The sequence below is a fragment of the Oryctolagus cuniculus genome, chromosome 18 (genome assembly GCF_051225735.1).
Source record: "Oryctolagus cuniculus isolate XC-2025 breed Fujian yellow rabbit chromosome 18, ASM5122573v1, whole genome shotgun sequence".
NCBI lineage: Eukaryota > Metazoa > Chordata > Mammalia > Lagomorpha > Leporidae > Oryctolagus > Oryctolagus cuniculus.
In genome coordinates, this window is record NC_142884.1 from 13,630,898 (window position 1) to 13,653,438 (window position 22,541).

The 22,541-nt window shown below is 62.9% G+C and overlaps 1 protein-coding gene across 2 annotated transcripts; it reads left to right on the forward strand.

Annotated features, from left to right (window-relative positions):
• Nucleotides 1-1,602: 1,602 nt before the first annotated feature.
• PHLDB3 (pleckstrin homology like domain family B member 3) lies at nt 1,603-21,850 on the forward strand. 2 transcript variants are annotated; one of them, XM_070062141.2, is made up of 15 exons: nt 1,603-1,973; nt 3,472-3,660; nt 3,860-4,006; nt 7,279-7,407; nt 7,500-7,667; nt 8,136-8,246; nt 8,391-8,474; nt 9,454-9,558; nt 16,681-16,780; nt 16,901-16,997; nt 17,075-17,162; nt 17,659-17,709; nt 20,332-20,551; nt 20,823-20,908; nt 21,490-21,850. In XM_070062141.2, exons 1-15 carry the CDS (start codon nt 1,743-1,745, stop codon nt 21,622-21,624), a joined length of 1,941 nt encoding a protein of 646 aa, XP_069918242.2. In that variant the 5' UTR covers nt 1,603-1,742; the 3' UTR covers nt 21,625-21,850. The 2 variants fall into 2 exon arrangements, with proteins under 2 accessions (XP_069918242.2, XP_089175229.1); XM_089319103.1 differs by lacking the exons at nt 16,681-16,780; nt 16,901-16,997; nt 17,075-17,162; ... (2 more) ...; nt 20,823-20,908; nt 21,490-21,850 and adding an exon at nt 14,850-15,207.
• The last annotated feature ends 691 nt before the right edge of the window (nt 21,851-22,541 follow it).

Genomic DNA, 22,541 nt, shown 5'->3' on the forward strand with positions numbered 1-22,541 from the left:
GGGTCCCCCGGGTTTCTGGGCTGAGATCCTTGGGGTTCGGGCTGGGATCATGTCTGGGGGGAGAGTGGGGACGCTGGGCACGGCAGAGGTCCTGGGGCGGGAAGAGGGGGTTTCTAGCTCACAGAAGCATGCGTGGGCGTGCGCACACACACGCACACACACACACATGCACACACACTTCTCCTCTCCTGGGGTTACAGCAGGGTCCCGCCTCCGAGCCCCTTCCCCCGCGAGCCCCCGTTCCTCCTCTGTGGAATGGGCGCTGCGATGCTCTGATGGGTGGGTGGACAGGTGGGCGGCACTGGCTGCGTGGCACGCTCCCCAGCCGGCTGCCGGCGCTATCGCTGGCCGTGATCTCCCAGGCACTTCCGGGCCTGGAGCCGGGCAGGCACAGGGGATGAGCACAGGTTTTCTCGAGAATGCAGCCGGTCAGCACTTCCCACCTGTGTTGACCTTGGATTCTGTTGCTCCTCCCCACCCCAGCCTCAGTTTCCCCGAGCGTTAAAATGGAGAGAGAGCAAGCCCTTCCCTGAGGGGCTGCTGTGGGGGTGGCACTGGGCCACCGTGCAGCCACACCTCAGACTCCCCTTTCACATCCCTTGATTTTCCTGTTTTTGCACAAAGCGGAAAGCTGTGTGGGCTGAGACCTCTGCCCTCTGCCCTCCACCCCTAACAAAGGGGTCCGCACACTAACCTTGTTCTCTGTGCGGGTCTCCGACTCAGATCAGGGCAACCCTCTCCCTCTGGCCAGCTCCCCAAACCGGTCCGGGCCCTTCTAAAGGGCTTATTAGAGGGGAGAGGCCCCCATCTCCGTTCCTATCTCCCCTTCGGGACTCCAGGATCTGGGCAGGAGGGAGGCCCCTGTGGAGGCAGCCACAGCCACCCGGCCCTCCAGGGGACAGGAATGAGGGCGCTGGAGGCAGAGTGGGAGGTGGTGATGCTGGATTCTCCCGGGTGGGGCCGGTGGGGCCCGGATGACCCGGTGCCGCGGCCGCGGGCGGGGCCCGCTGATGGCACCCTCCTCCCTCGGAGCTGTTGGACCTGTTGTCCCCCCCTCCACTTCCGGGCTGCTGGGGAGGGGGACGGGGCGGCCTCTCCCTGCTCCCTCTTCCCCAGCCACCTGCCGGGTCGGCAGAAGCGGCAGCGCCCAGAGCGCAGAGCGGGGTGCGCTGGAGCTGGCGCAGGTGAGGAGGGGCCCGGGGGCAGAAGGGGGCTGGAGTTTGTGCAGGGCGTTCCCGGGAGGGAAGGCTGCGGCTTCTGACTTGGTCAGAGAGCGAGCGGGAGACCGGGAGCCGACTCCCGGATCCCCGGGGAAGGAGGGGCGGGCGCCGAGACTACGGGCTGCGGGGACGCGCGCGTGGGAACCGGTGCCGGCGGGGGAAGTGGACGGGCTCGCTAGGAGGGAGTCCGAGCTTTGGAGGCCCTGCAGAGGGGGCCACGGGCTGACACCAGCTTCGGAGCGAGAGGCGGGGCCGGAGAGGCCAGTAGGAGGCGAGCTACGACCCCGGACTCGAATTCTGGACTCGTGTCTGGGGGTGTGTCGCCCTAGGAACCGTCAAACCTCCCCCCAGCTTCGTCTCCCGCCCCGGGAAGCTCCAGACCACGCCCTCGGAGTGCTCAATCCCACCCTTTGAACTCCCGGGCCCCTCCTCCCGGGGGGGTGTCTCCAGACCACGCCCCCACGCCGCCAGGCCCCGCCCCCGAAACGCCGGCCCCGCCCACCGCCGGAGCCCGCAGAAGCCATGGGGACGCGGAGCTGCCCGGACGAGGGGCCTCCGCCGCCGCCAGCCCCGGAAAGCGACGCCGAGCTCCAGCCTCATGGGGCCGCTCAGCCCCAGGGGCGCCCCGGGGAGCCTCGCCAGCAGGAGGCTCCCGCGGCCACGGCGGAGCTTCCGAGCGGCCGAGGAGCTGAGCAGGCGGAGGAAGAGGAGGAAGTCGGCGAGGGCAGCAGCACCGAGAGCAGCCGCGACGAGGTGAGCGCCTGGGGCGCGACAGCCGCGGGAGACCGGGCAGCGAGCGACGGGCGTGGGGAACCTGCTAGTCAGGGACCCGGGCGGGGGGGGGGACCCCATAGACAGAGAGCGCGCGCGCCCGGGGGCGACCACAGAGATAGAGCGAGCGAGCAAGCCAGCCCCGGGGAGACCAGAGAGACTTAGAAGTGGACCCCAAAGGGTGACAGAGACAGGAGTGGGGAACCTGCTAGTCAGGGACCCGGGCGGGGGGGGGACCCCATAGACAGAGAGCGCGCGCGCCCGGGGGAGACCACAGAGATAGAGCGAGCGAGCAAGCCAGCCCGGGGGAGACCAGAGAGACTTAGAAGTGGACCCCAAAGGGTGACAGAGACAGGAGTGGGGAACCTGCTAGACAGGGACCCGGGGACAGGGGGAGACCCCAGAAACAGAGAAAACGAGTCAGGGGGAGGCCACAGAGAGACATAGAGGTGGACCCCAAAGGGTGACAGACACACATGGGTATGAGGAATCAGAGAGGGGAGACCGGGGTGGGGAGGGAGGCCCAGAGACACAGGTGGATCGCAGAGGGTGACAGAGAGACAGCTGTGGGGAACCAGCGAGAGACCCCGAGACGGTGGAGAGCACAGGGACAGAGAGTGAGCCCTGGGGAAGGCCAGGGAGACACGGGTGGATCCCAACAGGTGACAGAGACACAGAGAGAGGCGTGGGGAACCAGATAGAGACCCCGAGGCCAGGGCGGACCACAGCGAGACAGAAGGAACAGGGGCAGGCTCAGAGAGGTGGAGGTGGACCCCATAGGGTGACAGACACACAGGGTGTGGGGAATCAGAGAGGGGAGATGGGGGGGCAGGGGAGGCCCAGAGACACAGGTGGATCCCAGTGGGTGAGAGACTCAGAGTGTGGGGAACCAGATAGAGACCCCGAGGGTGGGGGAGACCACAGAGAGAGTGAGCCAGTGGTAGGGTCAGAGAGGATGGAGGTGGACCCCAAAGGGTGACAGAGACAGACATGGGTATGGGGAACCAGAGAGGGACCCACCCCGAGCAGGGCTGGGGGTGGAGGGGGAGACATGCAGTTATAGGGAGAGGCTACTGAGACCCAAGCCTGGACTTGGAGCCAGAGGCACGGCCTTGGGGTTGGAAAGACTGGAAGGCTCAGAAACCAAGGGCGTAGATGCCCCAAGGCAGAGAGACCCCCAAGACTCAGGCAGATCCTGAGGGGCAGAGTGGCAGCCCAGAGAGCCGGGGAAGAGGCCCGGAGGCCGCGGGCAGAGACAGTGGTGCCAGGAGACCCCTGCGCCACGAGTGGCCCCAAAGCCCCTCCCGGGGCCGTCGGTGGTCTCAGCGCCTGCGCGCTCCCGCATTAAAGGAAAGAGCCCGAGACAGGTGCAGGGCGCGATGGCTGAGTCAGGCAGAAGCAGACCCCCGGCCGGCCAGCGGCGAGTGGGGGTGGGGAGCGGACCTACTCAGCCCTCTGCACTCGACCACGCCCTCTCCAGCTCCAGCCCGAGGCCACTCCTTCTGCTCGGGTCCTGGCCACGCCCTCCGTCTCCATCCCTTCTGGGGAAGGGGCTCGAGGGGCGGCTCGGCGGCTGCGGGGGCAGCAGCTGGAGGCCCTGACCCGCGTGGCCCTGATGGAGCAGCGCGTGAAGGAGCTACAGCGCCAGAGGAAGGAGCTGCGGATCGAGGTGAGGCCGCGCGCGCGCCCGGGATCGGCCGCCTGGGCTCCCAGCCCTTTCCCTCGAACTTGACTTCCAGGGGATGCTGGGCGCCCCGCGCCGCCCTCCCTCCCCACCCAGTTCACACTCCCGCTGCCCTCCCTCAGAGCCAGGAGCCCAGCCACCCACCCACCCACCCCACCCCGCCCCGCCCTTGCTCCCCTTGCAGATGGAGGTGGAGGTGGCCCTGCTCCGCGGCGAGCTGGCCGGGGAGCGCGTGGCTGCCCGGCGAGAGGAGGAGCAGCTCCGGGAGTTGCTGGGACAGCAGGTGGCCACGGAGCAGCGCAGCCGCAGCCGGGAGCAGCAGCGGGAGGAGGTCAGTTCTGCTCCCCAGCGATGGGTGTTCTTGGTGGTGCCCCCTGGGGGCCTGAGCCCCAGGCAGGGGGCGCTGGGAGCATGAGGAGCAGATGCACCCCTCCCTCCCCAACACGATGGGGGGACCCGGCCTGAGGCCTCCCTGGGGCCGCCGTCTCTGCTCCCTCTCTCATGGTTTCTTTTTAAAGATTTATTTATTTATTTGAAAGACAGAGTTCAGGGAGGCAGAGAGAGAGAGAGAGAGAGAGAGGTCTTCCACTTGCTGGTTCACTCCCCAGATGGTTGCAAATGGGTGGAGCTGTGCCAATCTGAAGCCAGGAGCCAGGAGCTTCTTCCAGGTCTCCCATGCAGGTGCAGGGGCCCCAGGACTTGGGTCATCTTCCACTGCTATGCCAGGCCATAGTGAGAGCAGGATTGGAAGTGGGCAGCCAGGACTTGAACCGGCGCCCCTCTGGGATGCTGGCACTGCAGGCACCAGCCCTTCATGGTTTCTTAAAAGTCATCGTATGAAAACTTCACTCCCACAGAAATCAAAGTCAGACGCCCACGTCCTGACCTCACCACCTTCTGCTCTTCCCTCACTCCCCGGTTTGCTTCCTTGTCGCTGGGTTTGTTTTTTTATTTTTTTTATAAATATATTGTTTTACTTAAAAAGCAGAGGCACAGAGAAAGATCTTCCATCCACTGTTTCACTCCCTAAATGCCCATAACAGCCAAGGTTGGGCCAGGCTGAAGCCAGGAGCCTAGAGTGCAGTTTGGGTCTCCTAGGTGGGAGACAGGGACCTGGGGCCGTCACCTGCTGCCACGTAGGATGCACTTGAGCTGGGAGCTGGACTCCAGGCAGACCCAGGTCTTGAGCCCAGGAACACGGATATGAGACGCAGGTGTCCCAAGTGGTCACTTAACCACCCTGCCAAACAGCCATCTCGCCACACTAGTTTTAAAAGCCAACAGTGGGGGCTGGCGCTGTGGCATAGCAGGTAAAGCCACTGCCTGCAGTGCCGGCTCCCATATGGGCGCCGGTTCGAGTCCCGGCTGCTCCACTTCCGATCCAGCTCTCTGCTATGGCCTGGGAAAGCAGCAGAAGATGCCCCGAGTCCTTGGGTCCCTGCACCCGAGTGGGAGACCCAGGTGGAGTTCTCAGCTCCTCGCTTCTGCCTGGCCCAGCCCCGGCTTTTGTGCTCATTTGAGGAATGAACCAGCAGATGGAAGATATCTCTTTCTCACTCTGCCTTTCAGATAATTAAAATCTTAAAAACAAAGTAGCCCCTGGCTGACACCCCGGTACTGTGGGCGTGTGTCACTTCCAGATAAGAACTCCTTTGTTAAGCCCCGCCTTCACCCTGTGGTTCTGGCTTTGGGGGTTGGCAGGTTCACCTCCAGTCGGCTGTCGTGTCTCCCAGGTTGTCTGAAAAGCAACAGTTAGCAGGTGCCTTGCTTGAATCGGGTGCCCCAGAGGCCCCCCGGATGGTCACTGGTTGGGAAGTGTTATGTCATCACGCTCTGGGTTGGAGAAGCCACGTCCGGCGGAGGCGTGGGCCTGGGTCGGTCTCTGCGGCGCGTGCTGGTTACCTGGGGAGACTCCAGCCGGCTCCAGCCTGCTTGGTGCTTTCCAAGCAAGCACTCAGGGCCTTGTCTCTGGTGGTACAGGTCCCAGTGGGGACACCCTGGTCTCTTCTTAGGACTTTTCCTTCCAAAGACTTCAGTGTCCATTGGTGGCCATTGCTTAGGTCCATTATCACGAGGGTGGAACAGGTGATCTTGTCATTCTATCAGTCGCTCTCTGAAATGTTGGAAGTTACAGCAACAGAATGAGAGAGGGAGAGAGAGAGAGAGAGATCTGCCCATTGGTTCACTCCCCAAATGGCTGCAGTGGCTGGGGCTGGGCCAGGCCAAAGCCAGGAGCCGGGAACTCCACCTGGATCTCTTATACAGGTGGCAGGGACCCAGGCACTTCTGCCTTCCCATGTACATTAGCAAGGAGCTGGACAGGAAGTGGAGCAGCAGGGACACAAACCCGCACTCTTATGGGATGCTGGTGTCACCGGCGGCTGCTTAACCTGCTGCGCCACAGCGCCGGCCCTCACCAGGCATCTGGAGGGCTGGGATTTCCCGCAGGCTGAGTGCTAGGCCCTCCCCTGTCCCGTTTCCCCACAGCCCTGCAGAGCCAGAGCCAGAGCCAAGCTCTTGGCCCGCCTTCCTCCCTGCCCCGGGCTTCCGGGCCCCAGGCCGCCTCCCTCCCACCAGGAACTCACTCACCGCCTCCACAAGTATCCTTGACAGCTCTTCTCCGCCCTCCGCCTCTGCTGGCCTGGGCCCAGCCCCCCCCCCCCGTGTTTCACCTGGAGCCTGCCCCCCACCCCACTTTCTGTCCCTTGTCTGCCCCTCTTTCCCGTGCCTGCTGCCCCCACGGCATGGGGGATTCCTGAAGGAGCTGCCCCCTGCCGGCTGGCCCACCTGCCAGGGACGGGTCCACACCTGGGCACCTCCCCGTCCATGAGCTGCAGGTGCTGCCTCCCTGCTGCGCTCGCCCAGCCCACACCTCCTCTCTTCCCACCTCCAAATCCTCTCCCACCTGGGCTTTGCCCCTCAAGTTCCCTTCCTTATTTTTTTTAAGATTTATTTATTTTGAAAATCGGAGTTAGAGAGAGAGAGAGAGAGAGAGAGAGAGAGAGAGGGAGATCTTCCATCTGCTGGTTCACTCTCTAAATGGCTGCATTGGCCAGTGGTTGACCAGCCCCGAGCCAGGGGCTCCATCCGGGTCTCCCAAACACTTGGACCATCTTCTATTTAGCTTTTCCCAAGCTACTAGCAGGAAGCTGGATCAGAAGTGGAGCAGCCGGGACAGGAACTGGCACCCACATGGCATGTCTGTCACCAGCGGCAGCTTTAGCCATTAGGCCACACCACCAGCCCCAAAGTCCTTTTATTTTAAATCTCCATGCATTTGTGTTATGCTGTTCCCTCTGCCCAAAACGCCCTTCCAGCGGCCTCTGTGTCCCCAGGTCCCAGGGCGCCCTGGGTTTGGGGCTCACTCTTGGAGCCCACGTCCACGCAGCCCTGGCTTCCCTCAGCAGCCATCATCGCTCCCTGTGGGGTCCATACCTCTGTGTTTCAGGATCCCCACTGGCGGGGGGGGGGGGTGAGGCAGGGCCTGCGTCCCACTCTCCCCGGGGGCAACACCCGGCTCCGCACGGAAGCCCCTGCCCACCCCGGTGGAGCCGGCACCCCAGGCTGCCACGGTCCTGGCTGAGAGCCCGCCCACCCTTTCAGGAGCAGAGACGCCTGAGCCAGGAGCGGGACCGTGTGGAGGGTCTCCGCCAGAGACTCCGGGAGGCCCAGGGACAGCTCGACTCACAGCCCGAAGGCCAGCGCCAGCAGCTTCTGCAGAGGGTGCAGGAGGTGAGGGCCGGGGGAGACCCAGGGGCCAGCCTGCGCCTCTCTGGGTGGACCCCCAGGCCCCGTATGATGGCGCCTTGTGTGCTCGCCCGCAGGCCAGGGAGCAGCTGGAGGTGGCCCAGCGCGCCTACGAGGACTTGGAGTTCCAGCAGCTGGAGCGGGAGAGCAGGCAGGAGGAGGAGGAGCAGGAGCAGGACCGCGCCGGGGCCCCAGCGCCCGACGCCAGGGTCCAGGAGCTTCAGGCCAGCGTGGCGCAGCACAAGGTGGGCCCCACCGCCGCCTCGCCCGCCCCGTGTCCCCTGCGCCGTGTGCCCCACCGCGCTCGCCTGTGAAGGTTTCCTGGGCACCAGTCGCGGTCCCCGAATTTCATGCATATGTCCTCCGGGACACCTCCAAGCCAGGCCCTCGTTTTTTGGGATGGGGGGCTCGAGGCATCTTTGCCAAGGTCATAGGGTCAGTGAGGCACGGAGCCTGGATTGCAGCCTGCCCCGGCCCTGCCGCCACGCTCCGGGCCTCACAGCCCCGAGTCTGCCCTGGCACGGCCAACAGCCTGGCCCTATGGGTCTCCTCCCCACCTCTGTTCCCGCACCTTCCCCCACTCCTCCCTCTGTGCCCCCTGCATCCCAGGCGGTTTCTGTCGCTCTCTGGTCTGGGCCTCCCCTCCTGCCTCCCCTCTGCTGGGGGTGGGGGGACCTGGGGCGGCTGAGTCACGGGGAGGGGGTGCCCTACAGCGCCGGATCCAGGTCTTGGAGGAGCAGCTCAAGTCGCTGGGGGAGCAGATGGCGGCCGAGAGCCGCGGGCTGAGCCGGAAGAAGGAGGAGGCCCTTCAGGCCCTGACTCAGGTGAGCGGGCCCCAGCCGGCCCCGCCCCCAAGCCCAGGGTCAGCCCACCCCCTCCCTGCCTCCCAGATGGCTCCTGGCACCAGGGCCAGCTGCTGGAGGCCCATTCTGACCTTGAGACCCGGCCGGCCATGTTGTCCCCCCCAGGAACGGAGCCGACTCCTGGAGCTCAGTCAACGTCAGGGATCACCCAGTGGGGACGTCTGTGAGCCAGGCCAGGCCCTCACGAAGGTGTGGGGATCCTTCAGCCCTCCTCCCTCAGACCCAGGGCCCAGGCCCTGCCCTCCTCCCTCAGACCCTGGAGTGCAGACCCCCAGCCCCTCCTCCCTCACACCCAGGGTCCAGGGCCCCCAGCCCCTCCTCCCTCACACCCAGGGTCCCAGCCCCTCCTCCCTCACACCCAGGGTCCAGGCCCCCAGCCCCTCCTCCCTCAGATCCAGGGTCCAGGCCCCCAGCCCCTCCTCCCTCAGACCCAGGGTCCAGGTCCAGCCTCTCCTCCCTCATACCCAGGGTCCAGGGCCCCAGCCCCTCCTCCCTCAGACCCTGGAGTGCAGACCCCCAGCCCCTCCTCCCTCACACCCAGGGCCCAGGCCCCCAGCCCCTCCTCCCTCAGACCCAGGGTCCAGGCCCCCAGCCCCTCCTCCCTCAGACACTGGAGTGCAGACCCCCAGCCCCTCCTCCCTCACACCCAGGGCCCAGGCCCCCAGCCCCTCCTCCCTCAGACCCAGGGTCCAGGCCCCCAGCCCCTCCTCCCTCAGACCCTGGAGTGCAGACCCCCAGCCCCTCCTCCCTCACACCCAGGGTCCAGGCCCCCAGCCCCTCTTCCCTCAGACCCAGGGGTCCAGGCCCCCAGCCCCTCCTCCCTCAGACCCAGGGGTCCAGGCCCCCAGCCCCTCCTCCCTCACACCCAGGGTCCAGCCCTCGGCCTTGGGGTCTCTTCCGCAGTCAGCACACACAGCCCTCGCTGGGGCCCGGCCACCAGACACTTAGAACCACATCCCCACCCCCTTTTGATTGGGCCTTTATTTTCACCTAGTCTTGGGCGGCGGGGGCGTGGTGAGGGCGGCGGGGGCGTGGCTGCGGGGGCGTGGTGAGGGCGGCGGGGGCGTGGTGCTGCAGGGCGGGGCGCCGAGGGCGGGGGCGGGCGGTTGGCGGGGGCGTGGCGCGGCGGAGACCCCGCTTGCACCTTCACTGGCACCCCGCTCCGCAGCTGCTGTTCACGCAGAAGACGGACCGCCAGCTGCTGCTGCTGCAGGACCCCTCGGCCCCCGCCGCCGCCTCCTCCTGCCTCCTCTCCGTCCACAGCTCCCTGCAGGTGCCTGGCCCCGGGGCGGCCTCCCCGGCTGCTGTCTGTGGTGGGGAGGTTGGGAAAGGGTCCTGTCAGCCATCAGCCTTATTACTGTGTCCCCCTTTCCGGGCCGGCCACCCCTCCCCTGGCTGAAAAAAGTGGTCCCTAGGGGGAGGCCCCTCCCCAGAGGCCGGGCGGCCACTCCTTTCTGTTTTTAATTCATTCAGTAATTAGAGAGGCAGAGACCGAGCTTCCGCGTGCTGGCTGTCTCCCCAGATGCCCCCAGCAGCCTTGGCTGGGCCAGGAACTCGGTGTGAGTGTCGCACGTGGGCGGCAGACGCCCGAGGACCCGACCAGCACCGCGGATCTCCTGGAAGCGGGGCCCCCAGCTCGCTGGCGGGCAGGTCGCCGGGCTGGGTGGCCCGCTGCCGCTTCTAGGACCGGGCAGGGCAGAGCGCACGGGGCTGGGTGGATGTTAGCCGGGCAAAGTGTGCGGGTCCGCGTGAGCACTGGGCCGTCAGCTGCGTGGTGCTTTGCAGACGTGAGTGGGTCAGCTGGCCTCCCCGGAGGCTTCCTCCCGAGGGTGACGCTGGCATCAGGACGTCAATCACAAGCGGACGGGTGGGTACTTACTGAGAGCTTGCCGGGCGCCGCGCAGACCCGCCCGTCCGGTCTGTGTCCAGGTCTGATCGCCAGGCTGCGGGGCGCCCACACAGAGGCGCAGAGGGAAGGAGCTGGGCAGAGCGGGGCAGGCGGGACTTGGACCCGGACCCTGGGTTTTCGGAACTCCTGTGTGCTATGCGGTGCTATTTTGGGGGCATTGAACTGCCCCCTGGCTGGGGGCAGGGGTTGAGTTTTTGCAGAGCAAGCAGTGCAGTTAACACACATGCGTGTGCACACCTGTGTGTGTTTGTACACACAGTAATGATAAGTATGAATAGTATCAAATATGGATTATATGGAATATAATGTGCTATATAGCATCATGGCAGGTGCTGTATTGCTATGTGTTATTTTTAGCTGACAAATTGACACTTAATGTGATCTTTATAATTTTTAGTAACCAACACACACCACAGTAGTCATCTTTAGCACTTGAAAAAGAGCCCATGTGCTCTTGCCACTTTGAATCATACTGGATCGCTGTTATCAAGAGGCAAAAACCAGCCCAGCTCTGGTGACGGCGCACGGTTGCACTGCTGTGTGGACGGTCGCTAGGTCGGGAATATCCAGCCCGCGGGCCCTACGAGGCCCGAGAAATCTGGCCCCGCCCAGGCAACCACAGGTGGGACTCGAAACTCAGTCCGTAGCAGGCTGCTTTGCAAGGTGATAATGTTGTGTGGCCTTTTCGTTTTGTTAGAAATTTGCAGATGGCCCTTGGTAGAAAAAATTGTCCCCCACCGCTGGCTTGGAGGGAGCCCCAGACTGGGTGCCTTTATTATGTGGGGCAAGGGTTCGGGGCTTTTCCGTAGGGAAAGTAACTTCCCAGCTGGTCCTTGTGCGACCTGGAAGAGGTGTGCTAGCAGCCATGTGGCCCGGCAACGTGGCTTAGCGAAACTTAGAAAAAGGCTACTTAACTTATTTTACTTTATTTGGGAGGCAGAAAAAGATAGATTCTCGCCTTCTGTGTGGTTCCCTCCCCAAATGCCAGCAGCTCCATCCAGACTTCCCACGTGAGTGTCAGGGACCCAGGTAGCTGACGCCTGCTGCCTCCCAGGGCGCGCGGTAGCAGGACGCTGGGGTTGGGAGCAGAAGTGGGGCTCAAACCCAGGCCCTGATGTGGAATGCGGCCGTGGCAAGCAGTGGCTGTGCTACTATGCCTAAAGGCTGCTCCCCCTTCCATCGCACAAACTTAGTTATTGGCTTACTTAATTAACCTGAAAGGCAGCCAGAGAGAGAATCATCCATGCACTGGTTCATGTAACAGCCGAGGTGTGCCAGAGTTCGATCCTCCATCTGGGTCGCCCGTGTAGGGGGCAGGGATCCTGCCAGGGTGTGCATTAGCAGAAAACTGGAATCGGGAGTGGAGCTGAGACTTGAACTCAGGCTCCGGAGCTGAGATGTGGGTGTCCCAGGGTGCGGCTTAACCAGCGCTCGGGGTGCCTTGCAGAGCTGTAGCTACTTAGCTGGAAGCCCGGCTGTCCCACGGGGTTGTTGCCTGGGTTACTGGCGCCCCTACACCTGAGGCTTCAGAGCCCAGGCGGACCCCTTAGCCACCCGTGATCCTGGGAGTCCCTGACCTGGACCCCAGGTGCCGTACTGTGCCAGGCGCTTTGTGCTCTGCGTTAGGGCACTCATTTGATTCTTGCCACCAGCAAGGAAGGCTGGGGACGCCACCCTCTCTTTAAAGGGGAAACCCAGCAAGAGAAAAGGAGTGATCTGGCCACGATGCCACACACCCCGTGAGAGACAGGGCTGGGATCTGAGCCCCACGCCTCTGGGGAGACAAAGGTTGCCCAGGCTGTGGCTGCGAGGGGGCATCTGGGAGCCCAGGGTGCGGGAAGAACATGGAGCCCTTCTTACCCAGCTGTACAGAGAGGCAGTGAGGGTGAGAATTCACAGACCGCCCTCCGTCCGCCCTCCCTCTCCCCTTCCTGGTCCTGTGCCCTTTTCCCAGGAGCACGTGATGCCTGAGAGCATAGCTCCGGCCGGATTCCCACACCTGTTGTTGTTGTTTTTAAATATTTGTTTATTTGAAAGTCAGAGCCAGAGAGGGAGGAAGAAGCAGAGAGAGAGAGAGAGAGTGCTTTCATCTGCTGGTTCACTCCCCGGATAGCTGCAGCAGCCAGGGCTGGGCCAGGCCAAGGCCAGGAGCTTCTTCCGGGTCTCCCACGTGGGTGCAGGGGCCCAAGCACTTGGGCCATCCTCCACTGCTTTCCCAGGCCACAGCAGGGAGCTGGATGGGAAGAGGAGCAGCTGGGACAGGAGCCTGTGCCTGTATGGGACGCCAGCACGGCAGGTGGCGGCTTTACCCACTGCGCCACAGTGTGGGCCCCCACACACCTGTTCTGTCCCTTCCTGCAGGGTGGACCTAGACCCTTGTCTGTGATTCTGTTGTGTTGCAGAATGGGAACGCCAGCACCCCCCGCGGGCTGTCGCAGTCGAGCTTTGCCAGCTGCCTGGTGCGCAGCGGGTGCTCGGGTGGCGGGGCTGCTGTTACCATGGTGGCCGTGAGGCCCGTCAGTGCTGCAGTGACTTTTATTTTTATAATACTTTTTTTTTTAAAGACAGTTACAGGGGCGGGGGGGAGATAGAGGGGGAGAGAGAGAGAGGCCTTCCATCCTCTGGTTCACTCCTCAAATGGCCGCAACAGCCAGACTTGGACCAGCCCGCAGCCAGAAGCCAGGAGCGTCATCTGGGTCTCCCACTTGGGTGGTGTGGGCCAAACACGTAGGCCACCTTTTGCTGCCATTCCCAGGCCATTAGCAGGGAGCTGGATCGGAAGTGGGACAGCCAGGCCATGAGTGACACCCACAAGGGATGCCGGCATCGCATGTGGCAGCTTTACCCGCTAGGCCACAGTGCCAGCCCCTTGAGTGACATCTTAACATGGAGCCACACGCCTCCCCCACCTCTCCTGGCAGTTTCTGAGGACAGCAGCCCTTACCCAGCCCCTCTGACCCAGGCACCAGGTGGGCGGAGCCAAGGTCGGCCTCCCCCTCCCCCTCCCCCTCCCCCTCGTGCTCTCTCGGTGCCCAGGAGCCACGACCTCGCAGCTGGGAAGGGCAGGGGATAGTGGATGAAGCTGTCGACTTGTCTTTGTGAGCGTGTGTGTCTGGGCGTATCTGTGAGTGTGTGCACGTTGTGTGTGCACCTGTGTGTGTCTGTGCCTGTCTGCATCTCTGTGTTTTTGAGGCCGTGCCTTTGTGAGTGTGTGTGTGTGTGTGCACACGCGTGTACATCTGTGTGCGTGTCTGCTCGTCCCCTTCACTTTTGGGCTGCCTTCCCACTTCTTTTTTGCTCCCCTCTGCTACTTCGATGAAAGAACCACATCACTGATTCTGTGCAAGTTTCCCGGTCACGGTTTGCTGACCGCATCCTCGGGGTCCGAGTTCGAGTCCAGGTCCGGGTCAGGGTCAGGGTCAGGGTCAGGATCGGCTTCCTCTGCCTCCTCCGTTCCTGTCCTGGTGGACGTGGAGGCCTGAGCTGAGTCAGGTTCAGCATTTTGGCAAAATTGCACCAGGGACTCAGTGACTCTGTATCTCTGGCCTTTTAAAAAAAAATTATTTCATTTGTTTTGAAAGGCAGAGAGACAGATGGGGAGAAAGAGAGAGCGTCCATCTGCTGGTTCACTCTCGATGCCTGCAACAGCCAGGGCTGGGCCAGGCCAAGGCCAGGTCTCCCTGTGGGGGGCAGGCACCCAAGGACTTGAGCCGTCACCCGCTGCCCCCCAGGGAGCAGTAGCGGGAAGCTGGACGGGAGGCAGAGGAGCCAGGGTGGGACCAGGCTCTCATATGACGTGACGACTCAGCCAGGGCATCATCTCTCTGCCCCTCGAGTCGTGGGGCCGTTCGAGGCGAGTGACAAATGCCGAGGTTTTCCTTCTGCACAGAGAAGCGGCCGTGCGGCTTGTGCAGGAAGTACAGGGCAGACGCTCAGTGGCTTTCCAAAGCAAGCCCCGTGCGCCAGGTGACCCATGCGATTTGCTTTCAGTCTCGTTGGTAACTCATGGGCTCAGTGGGCTGGATGAGTTGTGGTCCAGGGCAGCAGGTCTTCTTGTTGATGCCCCGATGACACAGCTGACTCCCGTTATTTGTCCTTGTCCTCTCTCCGTGCAGAGTAGCTGCTGTTTTTTTCTTTAAAAAATAATTTCAGTTTTTTTTCTTTTTTTAAAAAAATTGTATTTACTTGTTTGAAAGAGTTACAAAAAAGGAGTGGCAGAGAGAGAAAGAGATCTTCCACCCCCTGGGTCACTCCCCAAATGGCTGAAACGGCCAAGACTGGGCCAGGCTGAAGCCAGGAGCCAGGAGCTTCTTCCAGGTCTCCCACGTGGGTGCAGGGGCCCAAGGACCTGGGCCATCTTCTACTGCTTTCCCAGGCCACACAGAGAGCTGGATCGGAAGTGGAGCAGCTGCCCTTATGGGATGCCGGCGCTGCAGGTCGTGGCTTTACCTGCTATGCCACAGCACTGGCCTCAGTTTCTTTCTTTCTTACCTTCAGATTGATGTTTAATTTATCATCCGTTCTGAGTGCACACACAATATTCATTTTTAAAGATTAATTCACTTAAAAGGCAGAGTTATATAGGGAAAGACACGCTGGGGCATTTAAAATTTGTTTTATTTATTTTTACCTTTTTTTTTTTTTTAAACTTTCAGATATATACAAACACACAAATCTTTCATCTGCTGGTTCACTCCCCACATGGCCACAATAACTGGGGCTGGGCCGGCCCAAAGCCAGGAGCCAGGAACTCCATCCGGGTCTCCCACAAGGGTGGCCAGGGTCTTCCACTGCTTTCCCAGGCTATTAGCAGGGAACTGGATTGGAAGAGGAGCAGCCAGGACTCGAACCCCTGTTTGTACGTGATGCCAACGTCACAGGGGGTGGCTTCACCTCCCCCACCCAGCGCCAGCCCCTGTCTGCATTTTCTGAGCCACGATTCCCTTTGCTCCTAAGTACCTCTGTATTGATTACCTAAGGCCAAAGCCATTCTCACAGAACCACAGTCCAGTGACCAAATTCAGGAAGCTGGCGCTGGTACTGTTGAAACCCACGGACTTTGTTTGGAGCTTGTCAGTTGTCTCACTCACATTTCCTCTACTTAAAAAAAAAATCTAGTCCAGGAAAACAGGTTGCATTTAGTTGGCATGTTTATTTATTAAAAAAAAAAAAAACTAATATTCATCCTTGTTCAAAATCCTAAGGGCACACGACGTTGTAGAGAGCCAAGGCTGCCACTGCCGGTCCCTGTCACGCGCTGCTGCTCCCTGTCACCGGTTCACAGCGCCGCGGGGTTGCCCCTTCCCGCGGGTCTGCCGAGGCCCTGTGTGCACTTGGCCCCTCTGTATGCCTGGGTGGCCGGCGCTCCCTGCTCCCTTGTGCCTGCCTTTGACAGGGGCTTGCAAACAGCACCCCACCCCGTTTCACACGACAGCCATCCACCGTGTGCACGGGCTCTGGTTCCTTTACTCCATCCCTTTATTTTAAACAATTCTTTAAAAATTCACTTGAAAGGCAGAGGCTGAGAGAGATCTTCCGTCCTCTGGTTCGCTTCCCAACTGCCAACACAAGACGACTGAGCCAGGCTGAAGTCTGGAGGCTGGAACTCCATGTGGGTCTCCCGTGTGGGTGACAGGGGCCAAGCACGCGGGCCGTCGCCTGCTGCCTCCCAGGGTATGCACGAGCAGGAAGCTGGACTCCGGAGTGAAGCTGGGACTCAAACCCAGGGCATCACAGCGGTGCCTTAGCTGCTGTGCCCAGAGCCCACCCCTGCCCTGTCCCTTCTGCCGGCCGAGACGGCACTGCCGGGAGTGACCCTGACCTTGCACCGTCTGCACTTGTACACGGGCATCCACAGGCTACGTTCCGGAAGTAGAATTCAGACTCAGGGTTTATGCATTTGTCATTTGGATTTTTTTTTTAATTGGCCTTCATGCAGGTTGTCCCAGTAAAGCACCCCAGCCTACATGAGGGCACCTGGGTGCCCCCATAACCACCCACCCGGTGGGGGTGTCTCCTGATTCTTTAAACTGTTGTGTTAGAACAGGGTTGATGTGGGGCCGGCATCCCATATGGGCTCCGGTTCTAGTCCTGGCTGCTCCACTTCCGATCCAGCATCTGCTAATGGCCCAAGTGCTTGGGCCCCTGCACCCACATGGGAGACCCGGATGAAGCTCCTGGCTCCTGGCTTTGGAGCAGCCCTGCCCCTACCATTGCAACCATTTGGGGAGTGAACCAGTGGTTGGAGGATCTCCCCCACCCCCAATTATGCCTTTCAAATGAAGATAAATCTTTTTTAAAAGATTTATTTACTAAAATGGAGTCGATGCACCATACAGTCCATCCATCTAAAGGGCTCACAGAGTTGCACAACATTTCATCACCCCGAAAAAGAAACCCAGCCTCCCCCAGCCCCCCGTTGCTGGGGGCCGGCAGGCAGCAGACAGCGGGGAGGTGGTCGGTCTGACCCGGCCCGTGTCTTTCCAGGGCTCCATCGGCCTCCGGAGGACCGGGAGCCTGCCTCGGAGAAGAGCAGAGCGAGCCAGCCAGAGTGGAGCCCCCCGGCCCCTGTCGCTCCACTGCACAGGTGAGGAGCCCCCGCCCGGCCGAGCCGGGAGCAGCCAGGCGCGGGTCCCCAGCAGAGAAGTGCGGGGCCGCGGCCCGGCCCTGGCGCACCGCAGCCCCCTCAGCCCGCCCTCTCCCCCAGGACCCCTGGAGGTCTCGGCTGTCCCCGCAGTGGCAGCGGGGACGGACCCTGGGAGACACCCCCTCTACCAGCTGCTGAACTGCAGCCCCGGGAACAGGTGAGGCGCGGGGTGTGGTGGGGCGGGCAGGAAGGGGTGGAGCCGGCATGACCACCCGCTTCTGTTCCCTCCGCCAGCTGCAGGGCCTTCCACCCGGACATCGCCCACATGGAGCGGCTCCTGCAGCAGGCCGTGGCCGAGCGGGAGCGGCTGCTCAAGGCCAGGGTGAGGCCCAGCCCCCTGCCAGGTTGCCTCCTCCCTCAGACCCGGAGTGCAGGCCCAGCCCCTCCTCCCTCAGACCCAGGGTCCAGGCCCAGCCCCTCCTCCCTCAGACCCAGGGTCCAGGCCCAGCCCCTCCTCCCTCAGACCCAGGGTCCAGGCCCCCAGCCCTCCTCCCTCAGACCCAGGGGTCCAGGCCCCCAGCCCCTCCTCCCTCAGACCCAGGGTCCAGGCCCCGCCCCTCCTCCCTCAGACCCAGGGTCCAGGCCCCCAGCCCTCCTCCCTCAGATCCAGGGTCCAGGCCCCCAGCCCCTCCTCCCTCACACCCAGGGTCCAGGCCCCCAGCCCCTCCTCCTTCACACCCAGGGTCCAGGCCCGCAGCTCCTCCTCCCTCAGACCCAGGGGTCCAGTTCCCCCGCCCCTCCTCCCTCAGACCCAGGGTCCAGGCCCTCCCCTCCTCCCTCAGACCCACTTCCTCATGATTCCTTCATCCCAATCCCAGGAAGGGACGAGAAGGAGCCCAGAAGGTCCCCGCGCCGTGGCGGCCATCACGGTCAGTGCAGCCCCTCCTCTCGGGCCTCCCCTGCTCAGTCTCCACACCTCTGCTCCCTCGAGCCCCTGCCTCTCTCCTCCTCCCGCCCTGTGTCTGGGCCTCAGTTTCCCCTCTGTATATGGGTGACGTGTCCGCAGTTACTAGGGAAGCAGGGCAGCAGCACACTGGGGCTTTTAGCAGTCATTTAAAGTGTATCGATTTGTGTTTGTTGTTGCAAACGTACAGATGCGTCCAGGCACCAGCAAAGGTAGAGAGCAAAGGGCCCAGAAAGCTACCAAGTGCCCCCAGGCCTTCCACGGGCGTCGGCTGGCTGGCTTCCCAGATGTTGTTTTACTGACCCCACTCTGTGCTGCGGCTTCTTTTCAAAGATTTATTTGTATTTATTTGAAAGGCAGAGAGAGACAGAGACAGAGAGAGATTGAGTCCACCTGCTCCTTTGTTCCCACCATGCTGGCAATGACCAGGGCTGGGCCAGGCCGGACTTCGGAGCCTGGAGCTCCATCCGGGTCTCCCACGTGGGTGCAGGGGCCCAAGCCCTTGGGTCATCTGCTGCTTTCCCAGGAGCATCAGCAGAGGAGCAGGGCTGGGACCTGCCCTTGATGTGGGATGGCGGCACTGCAGGTGGTGGCTTTACCGCTACAGCACAGCGCCGGCCCCGCCGGAATATGTCTTCCCCTAATGGCCGCTACGGCCGGCGCTGCGCCGATCCGAAGGCAGGAGCCAGGTGCTTATCCTGGTCTCCCATGGGGTGCAGGGACCCAAGCACTTGGGCCATCCTCCACTGCACTCCCGGGCCACAGCAGAGAGCTGGCCTGGAAGAGGGGCGACCGGGACAGAATCCGGCCCCCCGACCAGGACTAGAACCCGGGATACCGGCGCCACAGGCAGAGGATTAGCCTAGTGAGCCGTGGTGCCAGCCACGCGTGGCTTTGTCATCCCACCCATTTTCCTTGTGGACCCAGGTGGAGGCGTCTCACATTTGTCCCACGCACAAGCACAGTTTGCCCACTGCATTTACTGAGTGCCGACTGCGCCTGCGCAGCCAGGCCCTGGGTTCCCACGGAGCCAAAATTAAACCCCTCCCCACCAACACACACGGTGGGAGGTTGATGTCCCACCTGGGGGTGTGAGCTGGAGCAACACAGCAGCAGGTGCTGGGGAGTGATGGGGGGGGGAGTGGGTGGAGCCTCATGGGTTGTTAGGCCTGAGCTTGGCTTCGTTAAAACATGCAGCCGTCTTGCTTGGCCATCGCCCCTCCTTTGTGGCCTCATCATTTATTCAACGCCAGACAGCAGCCGGCTCAGCCCTGAGTCAGCCTGGGGCCAGGGCGTGCTGCCGGAACCCCTGGGTTTGCACGCCGGGAACCGAGGCTCGCAGAGGGGGGCCCTGGCCTGTCCCCGCTCCCCTCCTGGATGGGGGCCGGGCCGGCCAGGCCACTCCTTGCTGGGGGAACCCTGCAGACTCACTTCTTCTCCAGGAGCCCAGCTTCCCTCGCTGGCAAATGGAGACGTTAATGAAAGGGGGGCTTGGGGAAGGTCATCCCTGCTGGCCTTGGTGTCGCCGCCGGGTGGATGGGGAGATGACGCTGGGGAGGCCCCAGGCCCCTCAGTGCTTTTATTTTTTTTTTTTAATTTTTTTTGACAGGCAGAGTGGACAGTGAGAGAGAGAGACAGAGAGAAAGGTCTTCCTTTGCCGTTGGTTCACCCTCCAATGGCCGCCACGGCCGGCGCGCTGCGACCGGCGCACCGCGCTGATCCGATGGCAGGAGCCAGGAGCCAGGTGCTTTTCCTGGTCTCCCATGGGGTGCAGGGCCCAAGCACCTGGGCCATCCTCCACTGCACTCCCTGGCCACAGCAGAGGGCTGGCCTGGAAGAGGGGCAACCGGGACAGAATCCGGCGCCCCGACCGGGACTAGAACCCGGTGTGCCGGCGCCGCTAGGCGGAGGATTAGCCTAGTGAGCCGCGGCGCCGGCCCTCTCAGTGCTTTTAAACCGGTCCTTCCTCTCCTGGGGGAGGGGTCCCCCCAGCCTCACCGGGCCGCTCGCCCTCCACCTGTCTCTGTTTCTCATCACTTCCTGTGCCGGCTCACTTCAGTTTCCTATGCCCTCCCTGCTCAATGGAGCCGCAGTGTCAGTGGCACGGCCCCGGGGGCTTGTCCAGCCTGCAGACCCCATCCTGAGCTGACCACGCCTCCGTCCGTGTTTCCCGGGAGCCCCCAGGGCCGCCTCAGGCACAATGAACAGTGCGCACTCACTGGGCACCGGCTGACCACCCTGGCCCCTGCCGGCAGAGGCAGCCCTGGGGACCCTGCTTTGCCCCCCACTTTTGCTGTGCCTCCCCAGGTTAAGCGCCAGCTCTGTAGGTCAGGGGTACCTGGGTTCACGTCCCCACCCTGCACCGGGAAGCTCCTGGTGGCTTCCCACGGGCGGTTTAATTTCTGACCCTCAGTTGGCTCATAGTCACCGTCTCCCAAGGACTGATGTCCCTGCGGCCCTGGGCACAGCGTCGGAGACCATAGCCGCGGCCCTCAGGGTCCCTGTGGATGTGGCTGTCCCCCGGCTGCCTGGGTGTGCTCCAGGCCACAGGCCTCGCTCTGATGTCATCGGCCCTGTCGCTCCCCAGGCCCCGCCCACGCCCCCGGCGCGCCCCCCGGGCCCCCGAGTGCTGGACCTGCGGCAGCACCTGGAGCGATGGGGCCACAACACGGAGAACTGCCCGCACGTGCGCGTGTCCGGGGGCTGCTGCCGCGGGCCCCTAGTGAAGATGGGCGGCCGCATCAAGACCTGGAGGAAGCGGTGGTTCTGCTTCGACCGCCAGGCGCGCCGCCTGGCCTACTACGCGGGTAAGCCCGGCCCGGCGCTGGGGGGTGGGGGGCCCAGGGGTCTGACCCTGCCGTGTCTGCGCCGGAGCCCCCCTGCCGCGTCTGCACCACAGCCCAGACCTCTCCGGGGAGACCTCTTCTTGAGCCCCGTCCCCTCCCAGCCCCTGTCTGCCTCCTCCAGTCCCCCCACCCAAGCCTGGTGCAGCCTCAGCACCCACTCGCTCCTGGGGCCAGGGACCTCCCCCATCCCCCTCGCCTCTCACGGGCCTTTCTGCCTTCTTCCCTGCACCAGACAAGGAGGAGACCAAGCTCAAGGGGGTCATCTACTTCCAGGCCATTGAGGAAGTCTACTACGACCACCTGCGCTGCGCCTCCAAGGTGAAGCCCCCGCCCTGGCCGGCCAGCCTTCCCGGTGGGAGCCCCTGGAGCCAGCCTTACCCAGCCCTAGGTCCCCGCGGGCAGGGTGCCCAGTACCTCCCATGGGTGAAGCCCTCTGCCTCTGGCTCTCAGCCATGCTTGGCGAAGTCGGATGCCAGGCTGGGGAGCAAAGAAGCAAGAGAGCTGCGTAAGGCCTGGGCCTCTGGCTGTAGCTGCCCATATGGCAATGGGGCCAGTGGTGTGTAACGTTTCTGCAGCCTTAGTTTTACCATCTTCAAAATGGGCACATTGTAACCCTTTCGCTCCGAGATGTAGAAGGCTTAAAAAAGAAAAAAGCGCATGTATGCATGTAAGGGATTTGCACAACTCAATGCATGGACTCTGGACATGAACTCTCCAAAATAGGGGGACCGAGGTTTGGGGGAGGGGGCGTTTGAACACCTAGGTTTCTACCTTAGAAGGCTGGGGAAGAGTAAGTTATTGTGTGGATGCGAGTCCTCTTCAACCCCAGGCTGGGACTCGAACCCGGGCTGGGGCCGGCGCCTGCCGCATTAACCACCCTCCTCTCCTGCTGGTTCCAGAGCCCCAACCCCCGCCTGACCTTCTGCGTCAAGACCTACGAACGTCTGTTCTACATGGTGGCCCCGAGTCCCGAGGCCATGCGCATTTGGATGGACGTCATCGTGACGGCGGCCGACGAGAACCACGCCCCCTGAGGAGCCACGCCCCCGGGAGGGGGCATGGCCCGAGGCTCCGCCCACTGCCGGGCACTCAGTCCCGCCCCTTCAGACGCCTCCCTGGGATCCTGAGCGCGCCGCGGAGCTCGGCTGGCCTGGGCGCGGTGCTCCGGGGTCCTGCCCGCGGCAGGAGCGAGGTCGCGGGGCTGGGGAGGAACTATTTATTGGTGCTTCTGTGATACCGGATTAAACGTGGAGGACAAGCGGGGCTTGCGGCTCTGGTGTCCCCCGGGGAGGGGAGGAGCCGCGCCGTCCCGCCGGCTCTGCCTTCCCGCGCCCTGGTTCCGCTTCTAGGAACGCCCAGGCTCCCTCTGCGCCGCCCTCCCCTCGTCAGCCAGCTCCCCAGTTTTCAGCTCTTGGCTTAGAGCCCCCTCCTGTTGGAGAGACCCTGGCTGCCTCCCGTGGCTGTGTCAGGCACCCCCGCCCCAGCCCCACCCTGGCATCCCCAGCTTCTGTGCGCCCGGGGGGTTGCGCCATGGCAGAGCTGGGGCGGTGTCCCTAGCACCCCACGGTGAGAGTTGGGGGGCCCTTCCCTACCGCCCCATCTCAGCTCCTGCTCATCATTTAGGTTGGATGGAGTTCCTGTGGTCGTCTCCTCCGGGAAGCCCTCCCTAATGGTCCTAGAGGCCTCCTCCGGGCTCCCCAGTACAAGCCTGGCCACGCTGCCTGTGCTGCCCTCACGGCAGCCGGCCGTGACTGTGCTGGGCCGCCCCCTCCCCCACCAGGAGTTTGCCTCGCCGGATGCTGCGGGAGGCAGAGACTGGACCCGCCCCGTGAGCACAAGCCAGGGGTCCAGGGAGTGGCTGGTGTTGAAAAAATGACAGAGAGGAGAAACGGATGCTATGGCCTGGGGACGGTCATGAGCCGGCAGGTGCAGAGAGTTCTGCTCCCCACCC

Bases quoted from the DNA above. Each gene is read 5' to 3' on its own strand.
- PHLDB3 (XM_070062141.2), top strand. From the start codon at position 1,743: ATGGGGACGCGGAGCTGCCCGGACGAGGGGCCTCCGCCGCCGCCAGCC. The intron at 7,408-7,499 runs GTGAGGGCCGGG...GCTCGCCCGCAG, and splicing joins TTCTGCAGAGGGTGCAGGAG to GCCAGGGAGCAGCTGGAGGT. The intron at 17,163-17,658 runs GTGAGGCCCAGC...TCCCAATCCCAG, and splicing joins AGCGGCTGCTCAAGGCCAGG to GAAGGGACGAGAAGGAGCCC.